The 17,473-nt window shown below is 47.8% G+C and overlaps 5 protein-coding genes across 5 annotated transcripts; 2 read left to right on the top strand and 3 right to left on the bottom strand.

Annotated features, from left to right (window-relative positions):
- Window positions 1–60: 60 nt before the first annotated feature.
- On the bottom strand, window positions 61–11,078 carry EDB93DRAFT_1337749 (uncharacterized protein; the record flags this gene model as incomplete). The annotated part of the gene is made up of 22 exons (XM_041455374.1): window positions 10,750–11,078; window positions 10,527–10,697; window positions 10,286–10,468; window positions 10,007–10,233; window positions 9,814–9,956; window positions 9,330–9,755; window positions 9,114–9,273; window positions 8,848–9,066; window positions 8,524–8,797; window positions 8,199–8,470; window positions 7,978–8,151; window positions 7,744–7,927; window positions 7,585–7,695; window positions 7,320–7,532; window positions 6,673–7,270; window positions 6,501–6,622; window positions 6,337–6,452; window positions 3,488–6,286; window positions 3,097–3,440; window positions 1,481–3,037; window positions 443–1,427; window positions 61–402 (listed from the first exon to the last, which is right to left on the bottom strand). The coding sequence occupies exons 1-22, from the start codon at window positions 10,904–10,906 to the stop codon at window positions 61–63; spliced, it is 9,777 nt and encodes a 3,258-aa protein (XP_041306876.1). The 5' UTR covers window positions 10,907–11,078.
- Window positions 11,079–11,143: 65 nt separating this feature from the next.
- Window positions 11,144–11,477, top strand: EDB93DRAFT_494431 (uncharacterized protein). Its single transcript, XM_041456554.1, has one exon. The coding sequence runs from the start codon at window positions 11,195–11,197 to the stop codon at window positions 11,408–11,410; it is 216 nt and encodes a 71-aa protein (XP_041306875.1). The 5' UTR covers window positions 11,144–11,194; the 3' UTR covers window positions 11,411–11,477.
- Window positions 11,349–12,522, bottom strand: EDB93DRAFT_1150277 (uncharacterized protein). The gene is made up of 3 exons (XM_041449664.1): window positions 12,367–12,522; window positions 12,072–12,315; window positions 11,349–12,018 (listed from the first exon to the last, which is right to left on the bottom strand). The coding sequence occupies exons 1-3, from the start codon at window positions 12,409–12,411 to the stop codon at window positions 11,546–11,548; spliced, it is 762 nt and encodes a 253-aa protein (XP_041306874.1). The 5' UTR covers window positions 12,412–12,522; the 3' UTR covers window positions 11,349–11,545.
- EDB93DRAFT_1150274 (uncharacterized protein) lies at window positions 12,523–14,358 on the bottom strand. The gene is made up of 6 exons (XM_041449663.1): window positions 14,282–14,358; window positions 14,147–14,215; window positions 13,920–14,088; window positions 13,777–13,861; window positions 13,463–13,719; window positions 12,523–13,405 (listed from the first exon to the last, which is right to left on the bottom strand). The coding sequence occupies exons 3-6, from the start codon at window positions 14,062–14,064 to the stop codon at window positions 12,711–12,713; spliced, it is 1,182 nt and encodes a 393-aa protein (XP_041306873.1). The 5' UTR covers window positions 14,065–14,088; window positions 14,147–14,215; window positions 14,282–14,358; the 3' UTR covers window positions 12,523–12,710.
- A 203-nt stretch (window positions 14,359–14,561) lies between these two features.
- EDB93DRAFT_1086814 (histone deacetylase clr3) lies at window positions 14,562–17,384 on the top strand (the record flags this gene model as incomplete). Its single annotated transcript, XM_041446001.1, has 17 exons — window positions 14,562–14,883; window positions 14,968–15,256; window positions 15,306–15,319; window positions 15,366–15,504; window positions 15,551–15,663; window positions 15,710–15,837; window positions 15,902–16,091; window positions 16,144–16,173; window positions 16,227–16,338; window positions 16,387–16,434; window positions 16,481–16,547; window positions 16,603–16,701; window positions 16,751–16,818; window positions 16,869–16,948; window positions 17,002–17,108; window positions 17,157–17,244; window positions 17,296–17,384. The coding sequence occupies 17 exons, from the start codon at window positions 14,562–14,564 to the stop codon at window positions 17,382–17,384; spliced, it is 1,983 nt and encodes a 660-aa protein (XP_041306872.1).
- Between the last annotated feature and the right edge of the window lie 89 nt (window positions 17,385–17,473).

Below are 17,473 nucleotides of genomic sequence, written 5' to 3'. Positions count from 1 at the left end.
TTATCTACATTATGTCCCAACCACTATGTATAATCATCACGTCATAACCTGATTTAATTTTTACATATCCCTGTCGGTTCTTAGCTGTTTCGAGTACAACTTTAGCAGGGCCTCCATAATTTCCTCCAGAGGAATCGTGGCGTATTCATGAACGTATTGCGGAAGAGAATCCTCAAGGTTGAAACCGGCTGTCTTCATGAAGAATGGGTGCATAACATCCGGAGTCGCTTCGCCAAGTTGTCGCATGGTCAGTCGCTCGATCACGCGATCACGAGCCCTGTACACAACCGCTACAGTTTTCGTGGCGATAGGGGGTGGAGGCAGTACAGAAGGGTCAAGATCTGGTAAGGAGCGAGCTTGGGAAGTTGGCAGCGGTGGGTGTGCGAAGAGTTCCGAGGGCAGCTGAGGCGAAACCATGACAGTTGGTTTGGGACTCAGTGACTGGGCCTTTTTCGGGCAATGATGGGTTGGATGTGGAGCTAGTCGGACTTGATACATCCATCTGGGCAACGTCCATGTACAGAGGTAGTTCTGCAGCCCCTGCTCTTTTGCGAGATAATGGACCCGCTGTCGTGTTGCGCGAGTCTTGGGACCCCTGAACCTGTTCCAGTTCCCTGGTCAAATTCTTGCGAAGACCAGTGAGCCACGAATATAGCGCCACGTTGAGCGAGATATAGATATCCTCATGCTCCTTGGTGCCCTTGCCTCGCACGAATGAGCTATAGAACTTGTAGTCAATGTACTTGACGAAATCTTCGATCACTTCGTCGGTGAACATTAGCATATTCATCGTGGGCAGACCCACGATATTTGCCTCTGTTGGATGCTTGAACAATTGATCCACCCAAGCTTTGTTGTCTGACACTATTATAGTCGACGGGAGGAGTGGCTGAGCTTGGCTGAACTTGGAAATAGTTAAGGCCGTGAACGATAAACGGATCTCCCTATGAGGTGGGCTTTCGCCTATCACCACACGCTCCAGGCTCGCATGGACATCACGTCCGATGAACTGCGCAAGCTCGGTGTCACCCATGGTGCGAGGAAAAAGGACAAGCCGAAGGGTCTCTAAGCGGAAGCTCAACTGCTGGCGAATTCGGTAAGACAATTCCACATCTGCTTCCTTGAACCGGTTACGAGCAGAATGGAAGAATGCTGAAGCGACTTCGGTAAGTGGATTGTCAGGCTTGGGCGATTGCGTAGCACGGAAAGCGGCTGATTCATGACTTGCGCCCTCACGCTGCGCGGCAATATTGGCTTGGAACTTGTTGGCATACATCAACAACTTCGGTATGGTTGCAATGGTAGCAAGAGCAATAATTTCCTTGCCATTGACCGTGAATGCAAGTAGCAAAGGCCGATCTTGTCCTCTGTCTGTGGAGGAAACGAGTGACCAATCATCGTGGATATCCACTTGCACGGGATCAGCCCTAAAGATACTTGATGATCAGATAAAAATAAGGCGGGACATAATGATAATTGCCTGTAAATCAGTAGCCGTTGGTGATCTGACTCGAGCTCAGCACTCAAAGGACCACTAGTCATGCTGAGTTCGAGCATCCAAGCTGTGCGTGAATCATCGGACAAGGCACCTTCGTTCCTGCGGATTGTCTGAAACACACAATCCGGTACATTTATGTGACCTGCGACGTTTCCCCTGGCAAGAATGGAGACATTTGCCACTGAGAGCGACACCTCAGTCGACATTTCAGATAAACGCATTCGCGTAACTGTACTCTGGAGATCCAGAGTCACACTGCTGATGGACTGTCCTAGATCTACCTCCAAGTGGATTTGGCGAATGCGAATCATGAGTGCAGTAGTGACCTCTTGTTTCACAACAGGAGTGGTGACTGAGGAGGAAGAGGCTGTCGGCGGGCGTGATCTGTCAGAGTTTGCATGCTCTGCGACAAACAAAGGAATACGATCGAGCCAAACCGCCTTGAAGCATAAAACATCTTGCAGGCGCGAGAAACGCACACCGCCAGAAATATCTGTATCTACTACCAGGGAAATCGTACTGTCGATATTGCCAGCACGGCCCTCGCCCTTGGCAAAAGCAAGGAAAAATGCGAGATTGCGAGCTGCGATATTGACGCAGTCATCGCTCAAAAACCCGTGCTTGAGGCCAATCGTGAGACCGCCGACAGTGCCCGTCAGTGTCACTTTGTGAGCACCCGGTGAGATGTTCATAAGGAAACCCCCACTTTCCCAGCGTAAAGCTGCTACTACGTTGACATCTGGTTGACAAGTTAATTCGAGTGTTGACTTGTCTATGCGTAGACTGAAGGTGATTTGCAAACTTGATGATGCTTCGGATAAATTTTCCAGGCGGCTCGAGGTCAGCAACGGGGAGGATTCGTCTTCTGTAGGAGACGGTGCAATGGATAGCGGATGTCCTCCGCTAGTCTTGCGCAAGCGCAACTGCACGTAATCGACGATCTCGGTCATGAAAGGCAGAAGACTCGGTCTCAAGGTGTTTTGGCTGGAATGAATGGTGCTTTTAAATATCAGGGCTGCAGGACCGACTCGTATACCTGAAGCACGGTATTCAACCAAAGCAGAGACTATAGGAAGTCTCAGTGTCTCCTGCTCTGGACGCAGCTGGCCGTCCGACGATTGGTGAGTACCCAGAGGCGAGACCTGTGTACTTTTTGCATCGCTATGAACGTGCACTTCTCCGCTCTGAAAAATCATATTTGCAAAGATACTCGACGTCGGAACATCTTGTTGTCCGCCTCGTGGTGAAACGTCGTCCCTCGCAAGGTCAGGATGAGATATAGTAGTACGAGGGAGGCTTGCAGCGATGCGGACCATTCGTTCTCTTCCTTGACGGTACACATCAATGAGCGAGAATATGTAATCGGGGATGTTTGAGTCCAAGTCTAGAATGAACCCGCTGACGTTTCCAAAAAACCAGATATGGCGACTGAGTAAAGAAGTATCGGATCGTATCCGCGCCGTCATGTAGGGGTACACCAATCGGTTTCGGCTTTTGTGCTTGTCTGCTGCAAAGTCTTCAGATGAAGATTGCCTGAAACTAAGCGCCATGATGAGGAATAAGCGTGATGAGCTTGCTGGAGTGCCACTAAGTCTCACCTGGGCACAAACAGGAAGGATAAGTCTTTAGTCGACATCTCGCCCGCTTCTCCTCTCTGTGCGCTAAACTTGATGCGTCGAACAGCAAACAGAAAAGCCCTGACAGAGGGACCGTCGCGGGAACTTGTCCGAGGAAGCTCCAGCGTTTGTTCAAGACTGAGGGGGAAGGCCACTCCAATCTTCTGGATGACTACATCTATGGTATGCTCGCTAAACCAAGGGGGCTTTTGGTCACGAGTGGCCTCGCTCGTTCTCATATCGAACGTTTTCAAAATACTACGAGTCTTCTCCTTGAACGCTGCTAACTCCGCAGCTCGCTGATCTCTCCGAATAAGCAATTCAGCCTGGAAAACATTAAGCAATAAGATCAATGCCGAAGATGATGTCGTACTTGTTGATGGTCTAAGAAATCACCAATCTCTCCTATAGAACTGGGTTGCATCACGGCATGGATCTTTGGGACCCGAAATTCCAATCTGTGGACATCTCCCCTAGCGCGAAGATCCACGATAAGAAACGCAGATCGATGGTTTCGATTAAAGGTGGTTTCTTGTGACACGATGCCCGCTCTAGGCGCAAGCGACAAAGCCAGGTCACGAAGCCCGATCCGCCATGCAATACCCGATTCGCTGCTGGATATATCTCCACCAACATCTTCGCATTCTAGATAGGAGGTGGAAGAGCGACCTTCAAGACCAAGTCTAAATCCCTTCACGTCGACATGTCCACTAAACGATAGAGAGGATCGTGATGCATTTGACGTCGATCCAGACTGACTATAGCTTCGTTGGCGAGTTTGGTGTATCAAATCCATCAAATCAGCAAAATCTTGACCGAACTTCTGTTGGACGACGAGAAGCGTATCCCAATGTGAAGGCTTGATTAAAACATCAAAGAAGTCCACAGAAGCAAGAATTTCGACAAAAGCAAGGCCTTGGCGTCCTGTCAATGAGAGTGAAGGGAGCTTGACCTTGATGTGCGGCGTATCCATATGATCATCATTGGACTGTTGTTTGTATGAAACGCCCAACGTTTGCGAGCCAAATTGGATGCCAAAGGACGTAGACGGCTCGGGTCCTGGTCCGCTTGGCGAGGATAGAAATATAGTTAGATCATGGATGTTCCATGATAACCACGTCCCTCGCATGACCTGAAGAAACACGCCAAGTTCTGATACACGTCCCGTAGCATGGACCACTAGGGCGTTCCTCTTGGCAGCGCGAGGGCGAGTCGGTGCTGTCGGTGCATTATCTCCCGCTCCTTCCTTCAACTCTGCCAGAAAGGCTCGTGTGGCAGCTTCAATGCCTGGAAAGAAGTCCGCTTGCCACTCTTCCATGAAACGGTAAAGACGAAGGGCACTGCGAGGTACGGAAATAGCAGTACTCCATAAGAGGAATGTGAGACGGATAGTACTCGTAGATGATTCCTGGCGCCAAAGCAAGTTGAGCTCGCCAGAGGAAAAGGTCAAGGAAGCAAGAACATCCTGGTCCCGGGCCCAAATTCCTGGGGCAATGCCGGTAGCCCTCGCGCGTATGAAAGCGTTGCTGAAACTAGCAGTGTAGCTGACAGAGTAAACGTCGTTGTGTGTCAACGGATCGACTCGTTTGAGTGATGTGAAAAAGATGTCCGTATTCGTGGCCCCGATCTCGAATGCAAGTTTTTCAGCCGCAGCACGGATGTTAACACGGCGAAGGGCGACGGTGAAAATGAGGTTAGACGGCCCAGAGTTCGAAAGCGCTTGGCTGGAGACAGGCTTCCATTTACCTGATATCCTCCGTAGGCGAAGTACAGATTGTGCGAAGACCATGAGGTGAGGGGAGACAGTGACATTAACGTCGCTGATAGCAAAAGTGCATGTAGTCTGCGGAATAGTAATGGTATCATGGTTTGCTAGGGAATGGTTCTGTGAGTGTAATTGAACTCCTTCCAAAGGGACCAGCTTTGAAGAGCGAAGCCGTACAGCACAAGAGCTGATGTCCAGCCGACTGGTGGATGCTGGCAATTCATCTGCGATGATAATGCTAACAAGGTCGGCAGTAAAGTTGACGGAGCCAATGACAAGTCGCGCACTATTCATGGACTTGGGAGAGGTATGGGGATCGACCATTTCCAACGGATTAGGTATGCCTTCCTTGGAGGAGTCCAGGTCCAGCATGAGCTCTACGAGACATGAGTCCACCAAAGCCTTCACGTCATGTGCTGCAATGGATTGGCCCGTGCTATTTGTGCCAATGTCTCCTTGGAGGCGGGCGAACTGGAGTGCAGTTCGTAGATGGAATAGAAACTTATAGGTAGCATGTGTCCGGAGAGCTTGGGGGTAACCCCGTTGGACGAGGAAAGAAGGTTGAATGGTCGAAAGTGGATCGACGGCTGCCCTATTCTGCGTGAGACTCAGAGTATAGTAGACAATCTCAGCAAAATGGGTAGTTGAGTCAAAGTGCACAGAGGGGTCGAGCAAGAGGTCTCGCAAATCCTGTTCCAATGCCTGAAACGTAGCAACAGCGTACTCGAGGCTAACGGGTTGAAGTTCCAATGCAAAGCGGCCAACAGAGATGCTAGCATGACTCTGCGTAGCATCCAGTCGGAGGCGACAAAGTGATAATATTGGGCTAATTCCAGGCAAAAATTTGGAACCCATGGCAACTCCCGAGTTATCCATTACTCTTACAGACGTTTCGGATATTTCTAGGTGACAAGCCAATTTCTGAGCCCCTTGGGACATGGAGAGGTGGCATCCGGAAGCCAAGCAGTTGATTGTAACCATGGAGTCTCTTGGAGTTGATGCTTCCTTGAAGGAGGAACTTGGGTAGGATATGTGTTCCAGTACCTGAAGACGGACGGACCCTATGGTAATATCGAAGGCGGTCGAGAGGTGGGAACCTGGCGAGTCACTGAGCTTTGCCATGTGGTTCGCCATCACTGAGTCCAATGTCAATTCTGGACTGAGCCGCTGTGCGAAACTTTTTAAGGTGACGCGACACATTTGTAAGATAATACGAACTCGAGATTGTAGGTCTTCAATTATATCTCTGACTCCCATGAGAGCTAAGGGGGTTAATCGAACCATGATATCCCTTTTGCACTGTATGCGGAAAGTTGTAGAGTGCGCAGAGCTCGTTCTTTCATCGGCTTGTGCTATCGGACGTATTCTGGATGAATGCTTGTCCTTTGGAGCTGTAATCTTCGGTTCCTAGTTTCTAATTGAGGGATTTTCGGAAAGCACGGGTTTGCCTATTTTACCTTGGTTATAATGAAAGGCGAGTCCCCCCAGCTGTTGATGTCGTCCAGGTTAATACTCTGGTACCACCTAGTGACACGACGGTAGCGCTTCATCAGCGAGTGCCTTTGAGTCGCAGCTGTCTAAACTCAACAGTGGTACAAGCCTGCATTTAGAAACCACTCACATCTAGTTGAGGACCAGCCGCTTATTGAAGATTCGGTATCCGTTAGGTCTTCGTCATCTGACTCCTCCCCTGACACAGAGATGTCGTCGTCGACGGCGGCCGGTGGCGCAAGCCGACCCCTCCTGCAAAAACTATCAATCTAGTGGTGTGAACTAGAAGACGGACAACATACGCCAGACGTGCATCACGATCTGCTTCGGATATATTCTCCTCTCCGTCGGATTCTGATAGATACGAAAGTCGAGGCCGCCATGCAGCCGTGCTCTTAGAATGTGCAAGGCTCGTGGGCGGTGTTGGAGGGTGTGGTTTTTCTTTGCAGAAATATGGGAGGCGTGGAGGAGGAAGATAGAGTCCATTGCGATGGTGACTCAAACGCGTGCGCTGCGGTGACTGTCTATTATGAAGAAGAGAAGCTTTTCGTGCCCTCTCTACTTCATCAAGCAGATGTTGTGCTCGATGGGTCAACTCATCTTGTCCCTTCATGAAATCCATTTGTGATGGACTGCGGATCTTTGGAAATTTGTATATATCCAGGTTGATATCTGTAGACAGGTTGGCCGTCTCACACCAGGTTGTCTTCGAATCCCTTGATGACAGCAGGATCTTCAATGATGCAAGGGGGAGTCTGACGCTCGTGAGCTTGCCGCAAAATTGGCCTTCCAGATCGTTGGTATGTACACTGAATCCCGAGGGAATTGTTAGGTTTACAGCTGTTGCACCAGCAGACCAAGTGGCGTCGACACGTCTAACTGAGAATCTGATGAAAGTGACTGAATAATTGGGTCAGCAAATGCTCTCGTGGAAGGGCAGTTCCTTTACCATCTGGATCTACAGGTACTCCGAACTCAGTCGCGGGAGCGTTGGAAAGGTCTGTGTAATTAAGACGGACGGCATTCATAGATGCCAACATGATTCGAGCATCATGAGATGTCAATAGGGCCTTCACTGGTCCAACTGCAATTTCCCAAACACATACATATGTGCGAGTACGTGGCTGTGGGCCAAATAATCTGTTAGCAGTGATATTTAGACCTTTGAATCGGATGAGTTATGACTATCAAAACCAAAGCGGAATCAACAGTACCATCGATTAAGAATGAGTCTTCATAACATTGATGTCCCTGGGCAAAGAAAGCATGTTCCGAACAAGCTTTAAGGACAGAACCTTTGATTGCATTCAGATTCAGTGACATATCTGTTGCACGATTAAATAGTTACGATTCATCGTCTGACGATGACTTACCCATGAAATAGTCATGTAGTCGTAAGTCCAGTTGAAGCATTGAACACGCCATGACCGTGGATGAGCCAATATCATCGCATGCTCTGTCACTTGCAACGCGTACTTCATAGCCAGGTAAACCCGCAGGTAAAAGCATTATTCCAGACTGCAATTGTATCGATACCTGAACCTGTAGGGAGTTTGACTATATCTCGTCCGTTAAATAATTCCAAGACACACAGCCGGTTCACTGACTTTGCCTGACCGATGCTTCATCTCCAGTGGATCTCCAATCAAATTAAACCTGGTCCGTTTTTCGAGGTACTCCACAAGCGTAGAAAAGTGGGTGAAAGATCCGAGATAATTGTCCCGGAGTACCATCAAGTACCTGACAGACCATCCGAGGGCCTTGTATGCAACTTTACTAGTCTTAGTGGCGATGAGCGAGGGGCGCGATCAGAAAATGCCAGACATACCTCGATAGTGAGTTTTAACTGATCAATGTTGTCAGCTTGGACATCGGCCCAGAAGTAATACGAGGACGTGATGCGGAACGTTGCTGCGTGGATTATACGATATTCTTTCCCTGAATTGTAGAGGTACTGCGTATTCCACCGCGGCAAGGAGAGGGAAACGTTTACATCCGGAACATCGACAACAAATGGGATAGACGTCGCCTCGGGTCGATATTTATTTGACGGGAAGGTAACTTGAATGTTGAAACGTGGTGCACGGATCGTCACCAACGCTTAATCTTTTATGAATAATGATACTTCCAACCATATAGCAGAATGCACGTACTGTTCTCCCCCTTGACCAGAGGCTTATCGATGATGTTCTGGTCGTTGGCATACAAATTGAGCTCAAAGTGGTGCAGATCAAGCTCGAGTACATAAATAGTCGGCACAAAAAGATTCCATTCAGTAGGCGGCCCAAAGGTCCAGTCCCGCGTCAAATCAGTGAACATATTGATGTGGTCTCGTAAGAGATATATAACCGGTTGACGAAGAGAGATAGAGAATGTCCAACGACGCTCGGCGTTCCATACAAGAGGTGATGGGAATGACGCATGAACCTGAGTGGTTTTTAGCATAATTTCCATGAGATAGTAGGATATGTACGAACGCGACACGACTCAGCCGCGATGAGCTTGATATCGTTGAGACTCGACGTTACAGAAACTGTATCGAGATGAACCTCCAAACGAGGTTCATATCCATCGGGTCCTGTAACCATAGGCAGAAGGTAGCTAATTGAGGAACTGTCACCTGCAGTGCAATGAAGAGCTGCGTGGTCGCGCTTCCTAGGACGCGGATAGTCGCTAACACCATCCCATTGCCAGTTCTAAGAGAGGATGAATAAAGAGATACGGGCCTCTTGCCATTATTTACCTTTGAAGGCTCTCGGAAAGGAACATACAGAACTGTCTTATCGCGAAGTTCGATAAACACTTTCATTGCAGTCCAAGTACGTTTATCTCCAGGCTTAAGGTGTTTTGACACCTCCAAGTCGTGATATGTTGATGGGAAAAATGTCTGTTGCAGATGAACTCTGGAAATAGAATTCGAATCATGAAGGCACTTCCTAAATAAAAAAATGCCCGTTACCGTTGACGATCAGCCCATGGTCCATAGCGGATAGTGCCCTTTCTTATTACCAGGTCTACACCCCACTCAGGAGGTAGGTCACCATTCCCGATGTCATAGGATTCCAATCCCATACCCCTTGGACCATCCTGTGCAACAGGCACGTCGCCGACGACATCTGTGTAATATGATAGTTCCAGAACGGGGGCTTCGATAATCCGCCGTTCGATAGCATACTCTAAAGCAGTGAAGTCAGCGCCAACGGGTGTTTCCTCGTCAATGCTCTTGGCCGATTTTCCGCTTGGCATGGGTCCAAAACTCTTCTCAGCTGCATGGTGGTCGTGGACGGACGGGCCATGGCCAGACGTATATAACTTCAGTCCTTTCCAAACCCTGGAGAATGCCCGGAATGGAAGATAACCTAAAGGAACTAGTTCTAGGAACCGACTTGAATGCGGCACAGCGATGACATCAATCGAAGCCATTAAACGCAGACACAACGAACCTCGATGATTCTGCATTCTCGCGAATGCGATGTCCTATTGTGGGCATGCTACCCTGGTAGCTGTGGTTCTCAACGAGTTGCACAAGCACTTTCTGAAATTTCAGATTCAGAAGTTGTTTATAGAGGTCGCACTTCGACCTCGCCTGTCCAACGTGTCAGTATTAATATGCATGTCAAATATGAACAAGCCGACTTGGACAATCCCAAACGTGCCTTCCGCTCTATGACACTCTGCGACAAACAGGCTGGGTGTTGAAGAATTGCCGCAAGTTATGGCAACCTTGGACAGCTCAAGCGCAATGGGCAAAATGTCATTCGGATCGAGGTAGGGCGTCTGACGTTTAATCCACGCCAGTGCAGCATGAATAACAGGAAGAGCTTTGATATTTGCCAGTGCAGGAGGGGGGTAGAAACCCGGCCCTATGATCAAACAAGTAGGTTAGATAAACAACAAGTAGATAGAATAACATACCTTCAGTTCCTGAACTACGAGAAAACATTCTGCGAGGTTCCGAAACCTCCGGGCTTGGAAATGTCTTGGCCTGCATTTGAGAGATGATATGATCATATGCTGCAGTCTTGTTGTACAAGAGCCACTCAAATCCCTGAACAGAGACTTTGATCCGGCAGGAAGGGAATGGCGACGTATGGTTGACTATCAGGGCACGCACTTGTTATTCAATGCATAAAGACCAAATGAACGTGACTCTTACATTCTTCTCCACCAACATGAGCATGATTCAGATCATCCTCAGTAGCTGGGACGCGCAACCAATATCTCCAAGATATTTGAGCTGTCACAATTCTGACGGTCATATTGCTGGAATGATATTTGACATCTTTGAGAAGTATGCGTCCTGCAAGGATTGAGAGGTGTATGGATCCTGGGATATAACTTGAGTGGTGCCAATGAGTCGAGTATAATGTAAAACGGACCAATGTGCACCCATATGCTGGAGCCACCTTGTCGCCAGTACTTGACTCGTAGGAGAAGACTAATAAATCCAGAAATAATGCGGTTCCAGTAGAAAGTATAGAAGACTGCGACTATGAGCACGCAGATGCAAGAAACCAGGAGGTAAATTTTGAGCATGTTGCAATGACTCTCACAGATTTAGGTTCGACAATGGTAGGACTTTGAGGGACTATCATATACCGCGCCTTGAGCGTCGGATAACTTGAAGCCCTTGGTGCTCTGTAGTGGTGGTGTGTGGGTTAAAGCTGCATCATGTATTCGGTTTTGCCAAATGATCAGTGGAAGTTCCGAATTCGCCGCTTGTTCGCCGTTTTAAAGCATAATTTGCGGTATTCAAGTTTAAAGCCGTCTCCGATTACATAATCAGCAATTCGAATTCCCGAACGTGTTCTGCTCCTCCAAGTCATGCAGACAGCGAAGACAAGCAAGACACCTCTCAGGCAGTTAGCACTGCATTCAACTACCACATGTTCATCGCACGCAACGGTATATGGAAAATGCATACTTGCTGCCTATACAGATATTCGCAAAGATTCTTGCAAACAGGAATTTGAAAAGTTCGGGCAGTGTTTGCGCGAAGCTGTATGTCTTCTTCGTGGTGATGAAGGAAGTACCCTCTGACCCTGTTGATTTCTCAAGATGAAACGCAAATGGTGATGCCTAGTTAAATACATGCGAAGATGAAGTGTCCGGAAGATGACATAGATTGGGGTCCTTTTGAAAAGCCATGCCAATTAAAATACATATACAGCTAAACTAACTGACATCCTCGGTTCCCATACTCCCTGGTAACCTCTGTTCAGTCTCAATTTGTTCCTGTCCGTTTGAAGCCGTGGAACCATGTTCGGGCTGTGATAGACGTCCTCTTGTCCTCATGAATGCTTGAAAACGGAGGGGTATCGCGGGGATGTTGGTGGTATTAGGGAGTGGAAGTGCCTCAATTGGCTGCTCTACTACCTCTGGAGCCGGCTGTCGTATGCGATTTATCAGGGGCGCGAGGCGCAGGTCTACTATGTATGTTCGTTCACTACGCGAAGGTTTCGGCTGTTCATCTTCGATCGAGTATGAGAGTGGCGGTGTGGGGATGAGAGGGTGTCGAAGGAGAACCTCGGAGGTGATAGAGGATGATTGCTGTAGCGATGTCTCGTACGCGAGCGTTTCCAGCAGCAATAGGAAAACCAAGATGAGGATGTCGAGCAGAAGGAGGTGCATTTTAGAAGGTTCATACTCTATGAGGTCATTGTTATCGTTTTCATGAAAGCTAGTATGACAATAAACGCACCCATTCCGACAAAATCCAGCACAACCGTACGCCCCTCAACCGTGCCCTCTCGTGCATGTAACCAGAAGCTTGGGAAATTAAGGAAGAAAGTGAGCAGGAACCACGATCGCAGAGAGACTTTGGGGTCGATATCTCTCGGCTTGTAGCACAGAATTTGACAACACATGGCTCTAGTAACCAGTGGTACGAGTGAGGGCGCGAGGAAGAAGGAGACGGCATGCAAGTGGAACAATAGGTCATGCAACTGACCCAGTGTGAGTTTCATGTACAACGTTCAGAAAGACAGGAAACGTACGGAGTCAATGATGTGCTGGCGTTGGGCGTCATGACGCTTGTGCATGTCATCTAGTATGTGTATGTCTCGCCGTGTAGATATAGTCGTTATGTTCGTCCTTGCCAAGTATTGTCTTTGCTGTTAAGTCTGGGGGTGCTCCGAGTCGATGTTTGGACCTGTTGACTCACTTGTCGGACCAACAAGTACTAGCTAGATCGCTGTCCATTATAGATAAGTAAATAAATATGCCTTGACCTAAGGAGTCCATCGAAATGTAACAGGGTAAAACTACAGTGTGTCGTAGCGATAAAAACATTAATAATAAAAGTTCAAGTAGATCGAGGAATTATTCCATCGAGTCCATGCTATCTCCCAGACTGACGATATGGTGGTGGCAACTCTGGGACTAGAGGGAATCTTGGCCACATAAATGAAGCATGTTCCATTAATGCTGCATGTGCACTTGTGGAAACAGAATACGTTGATCGTCGATCAACGTCACCATTTGGATGTGTTGATGAATCACAGCTCTCGTACGAGAAGCTCGACGGGGGGTCAGAGGTTGTCGTAGTACGTGGCGCTCGATCCGATATTTGTGGTGATATACGTGTCACTGAAATTTCAGTGACTACACCACTCGAGGGTCGAGGGGGGAGTGCACGGAAGCTTCGTGAAGGTGAAGAAGTACTAGATGAAGGGGATGCGCTTGAGTGAGATGGCAGTTGACGATGGGCAGGAGTGCTTGACGACTGTGATGGCTGTTGATTATGGGAAAGCATATCGGGGTGATGTGTTGGGACAGGCTCGTAGCTTGTAGGTGGATGCGTTATGTCGAGAATGTCGTCACCATAATCATACGGACCTCCAAGCGACGAAAAAGTGGTGGCAGAACCGTCTCGAGGATGAAGCAATTCTACGTCATCAGACACGCTGCCTGGATCGCGAGGACGACTACGAGGGATTCTGGCAACTGCATGGTATAATCCCAATCTGCGACTGTGCTCGACCTTCTTCTGCTTTGTGAGTGTGTTTAGATATCTAGTAGCAATGAGAGCACCGTCTAAAATGACGATAGACGCCCATCAGTATCGAGTGGAGGGCCACGAATTCGACGCACATAATTCAAGAAGCAACACAGATGATACCACAGCGATGAAAACGTATGTTGAGACATTCATGAGGTTCCGACAGTTGGATTCAGATGGATTGTTGGCGAACACAACATAGCATTCGCTAACTATCTGTTGTCGGTTGCTCTGGCGGATGGTGACGAGGAAATAGATGCCAACGATGAGATTGATAAGAAGATGGATGTAGACAAAGTATGCATAGATCCCGACAAATCGTTGCTTGCGTGCAACTGCGCCAATGAACCTGTTCAGGCCACCAGTAATAAGAATCGGTCCAGAATATGATATATGTATGACACACCCAATGATGGAAACAGCAAGCAATATAGTTTCTACAATACCCACAGCCCAAAAGGAATATTTCTCCTTGCCAGTCAGCGAAGAATCTAGAATAACATTGTCAGTGTTACACCATGATAATGTGACAGACTTGAGTACACGCACGAGACAGTTCAAACCACACCAAAACAGATAGCAAACCCGAAAATAGGAAGGACAGACAAGTCAACAGCACGAATCCAAATCGCACCGGTATGCAGAAACAAAAATATGGGGAATATAAGAGGTAGTTTTTGAGGCTGAAGGCCATGGCGCTAACAAAGCCTGACAAGATCTGAGAAGGCACATGGCACATTATAAGTAGATATGTGGGGAAGAGTCACGGTACTGACCTTGAAGTGTCAGTAGTCGTGGCGGGACCTAATTCATTAGCGAACTCGTAGAGGGTTCGGAGTCGGTAGCTGGTAAGAATAATTTATTTAAGTTCGTGATCGCTATGGTGACATTCAAGCAAAAAAAAAACTCACCTAGCTTGATCTTGATACGGGAAATCAGGTTAGCAGTGCTGATGGCACATGCACATGCTAGGCACTGCCAAATAGTCATATGCATATGCCTCTTCATACATACTCTTTATGGTTGGCATGGTGTTTGGCCTTGCTTTGTTCACTTGCCCTCCTTGTAAGCTAAGGTTTCGAATCTACAGTGATTTTATCTCTTTCATTCTTCTTTCAAACGAGTATCCGAGCTCTATCGAGCGCGGTCGGCACTGAGCTCACCATGAACGGACAAGTTGCGGGAACTTCAATGGACGTGGATGGAGAAGAATATCACCGAAATCAAGTATCCATTCAACGTTCATCGAGTCCTGTCCAACGCGCTTCCTCCGTGCCGCATCGTCTGCCGCATTTCACGGTCGGTTATGTCTATTCTCAGGACATGATGCTCCATTCATCGGCAACTGGGGAGCATCCGGAGCAGCCAGAACGAATATCAAGAATTCGAACGGCAATTCGCGACGCGAATTTATTGCAGAAAATGAAACAAATCCCGATTCGACCTGTGAAGCGAGATGAGGCCCTTCTTGTCCATTCTCAAGAACATTGGCACAAGGTCCTTGCAATTCAATGTGAGTGGCGGCCCGTAAATCATATCCGCATTAGTGTTTCAAGCATAAGATACATTGCTTACTTCGAGAATTCACCTGCTTCAGCAATGACACCGTCCGAGATTTTTGAATCAGAAGCTTATTATGAGTCCCTATCTCTGTACGTTACGAGCGGTACTACCCGAGCTGCGCGCTTGAGTTGTGGAGGCGTGATTGAGGCCTGTCTCGCTGTGGCTCGTGGCGAGCTGAAGAAGACCTTTGCAATAGTACGACCTCCCGGGCACCATGCTGAGCCTGAGGAGCACATGGGTTTTTGTTTTTTCAACAATGTCGCTGTCGCTGCAAAGGTCACACAGTTTCTGACTCCAGTCAGAAAGATTTTGATACTCGACTGGTAGGTCTTCACAACCTTTCTTTTATTCATATTCTCACTTCTTATGAAGGGATGTACATCATGGTATGTCAATCACTGTATCAATGTCATCATATAAATGCCTGTGTAGGTAATGGAACACAGCGTGCTTTCAACGACGACCCCTCCGTTCTGTACATCTCATTGCATCGCTATGAGCGAGGGCAATTTTACCCGTGTGGACCATTTGGCAGCCTGGAATCGTGTGGTGAAGGGGCTGGTCTTGGCTAGTAAGTGAACACCCCATTCAGCATTCACAGAGATTGATGAATGCAGCTCTGTCAATATACCTTGGCCAAAGAAGGGCATGGCAGATGCGGATTATATCCACGCCTTCCAACAAATTGTGATGCCAATAGGAATGGAATTTGCTCCAGACCTAGTGATTAGTATGCTCCCTATTTTCCACGCCACTCATGGGCTGATGTTATGAAGTCTCTGCTGGCTTTGACGCTGCTGTTGGAGATGATCTTGGCGAATGTTTTGTTTCTCCAGCGGGATACGCACACATGACACACATGTTATCGGGACTCGCTAGTGGAAATTTAGTTGTTGCACTAGAGGTAAGTTTGCTGATGACGTCGCTTAATCCGTGACATTCTGAGTTTCCGATTGCAATTTCCACAGGGTGGCTATAATCTTGATTCGATATCTAACTCTTCTCTCGCAGTTGCTCGCGTACTTCTCGGCGAGGCTCCTCCTGAGCTCCCCCCTATGGTTGCGTCTGAAGCAGGGACAGAAACGGTTTGGCAGGTCGCTATGGAGCAGAGCAAATACTGGAAGAGCGTGAACCCCAAGGCCTGTGAACCACGCGAAGGTTTGTCTCCACATCTATTGGGAAACAGTCGAGTGCTCATACAAACTTACAGAGGTCGATGAAATATCATTCTCAATACCAGGTAAGAATTTCCTTCCATGGCGTGTAACTTCGCGTTTCATGAATTCCTTGCAGAAATCCTCAAGGGCCACAGACAACACTTTCTCTACACGCAATACCAAATGCTCCAGGTTCCATTAATGACCAAGATGTTTGAAGAGCGTTTCGGCTCTCAGGTTATGTGCACGTGCGTAGTCTGATTTGTTATTACTCTGTTAGGCTGAGCGAAATGTAGGAGTGACTTTTTAGAAAATCCTACAATTATTGTATTTGTCCATGAATTGTGAACGTTTTCCGAGTGGTCTCGTTCATTACTGACTCTATTACAGCGGAAATCTGCGCATAGAACTAGACGGAAAACCTACGTGCGACGTGCAGATGGAGAACTCTTACCTAGTCAGTTGACCATTATTGATGGCACATTTATCCAACTCATGCTAATATGTCCCAGATCGACTTTTCGAAAGAACTCATTTCATGGGTTACAAAGGAAAAATATGCTCTCCTCGATGTCAATGTCTTCCCGAGACCATTTGCCTCGCCTCTGCCGGTACGTTTGCTAGTAATAATGTTGTGGTATTGACCATATAGCCTATCAGCGCGGCCACAAACACGTGGAGTCGTGGTCAAGGGACGTTCTTACGTACCTATGGGATAACTATATACAGTTAGCCATCTCCACGAATTTTCTAGCTCTAAAGGCTAATTTTTTTTCAGGCTTTCGGGAGCGAAAAACATCATCTTCATTGGACATGGCCCCGGTTGCCATGCACTTGTGGAGCTTATGGAGAGCCGTCGTATGCATCTCGCACTTTAAGCATAATTTGAAGACAGCTCACTTCTCCTACAGCGGTTGGCATGATTCGCTATGTCAATACGGTGATACAGGTTGTGGGCAACATGAACATCCCGTTGATACCCAAGGACGCAGATGAGCTCCGAGCATGGTATTCCAAGGTTTGCGTCGTGTTTCGTTGCAGCTGGCATATCTCATATGCCACAAAGAACTCGCTCGTAATTGTCCATCCAGAGCACCCAGCATGTGCTCCCGAAGCGAGGATTCTCAAGAGACACGGCAGAGTCCTTCAGATCGGTTCGTGTCTCTTAGAAGCGACTATAGTTATGTCTGATTTGATCGCTATAGAGGAGAGCAAACCCATCAAGCTCATTATGAAAGGGCTCCCTTTGATCCAGGACCATATCAGACAGTCCCTCATAGGAAAGCCGCAATAAGCACATTCCATAAGTATCAAAGCCTCATGACGCTGCGCTTCGTGGTGTCCTCCTTACACTGTATTGCTATGTCCTGCTGCTATCCTATC

The sequence above is a fragment of the Suillus bovinus genome (assembly GCF_016758785.1).
Source record: "Suillus bovinus strain UH-Sbo-P2 chromosome Unknown EDB93scaffold_34, whole genome shotgun sequence".
Taxonomy (NCBI): Eukaryota; Fungi; Basidiomycota; class Agaricomycetes; order Boletales; family Suillaceae; genus Suillus; species Suillus bovinus.
The sequence above is the reverse complement of the archived record's forward strand: the minus strand, read 5'-3'. Positions and strand labels throughout refer to the sequence as shown.

Excerpts from the sequence above, each read along its gene's own strand:
- EDB93DRAFT_1150274 (XM_041449663.1), bottom strand. The coding sequence starts at position 14,064 with ATGGCCTTCAGCCTCAAAAACTACCTCTTATATTCCCCATATTTTTGT. Across the intron at positions 13,720-13,776 it reads CTTGCTGTTTCCATCATTGG|GTTCATTGGCGCAGTTGCAC; the intron begins GTGTGTCATACA and ends TGGCCTGAACAG. Across the intron at positions 13,406-13,462 it reads TGTGTTGCTTCTTGAATTAT|ACGGTGCTCTCATTGCTACT; the intron begins GTGCGTCGAATT and ends TCGTCATTTTAG.
- EDB93DRAFT_1150277 (XM_041449664.1), bottom strand. The coding sequence starts at position 12,411 with ATGCACAAGCGTCATGACGCCCAACGCCAGCACATCATTGACTCC. Across the intron at positions 12,316-12,366 it reads GCCAGCACATCATTGACTCC|TTGCATGACCTATTGTTCCA; the intron begins GTACGTTTCCTG and ends ACACTGGGTCAG. Across the intron at positions 12,019-12,071 it reads GCTGGATTTTGTCGGAATGG|AGTATGAACCTTCTAAAATG; the intron begins GTGCGTTTATTG and ends ATGACCTCATAG.
- EDB93DRAFT_494431 (XM_041456554.1), top strand. The coding sequence starts at position 11,195 with ATGCAGACAGCGAAGACAAGCAAGACACCTCTCAGGCAGTTAGCACTG.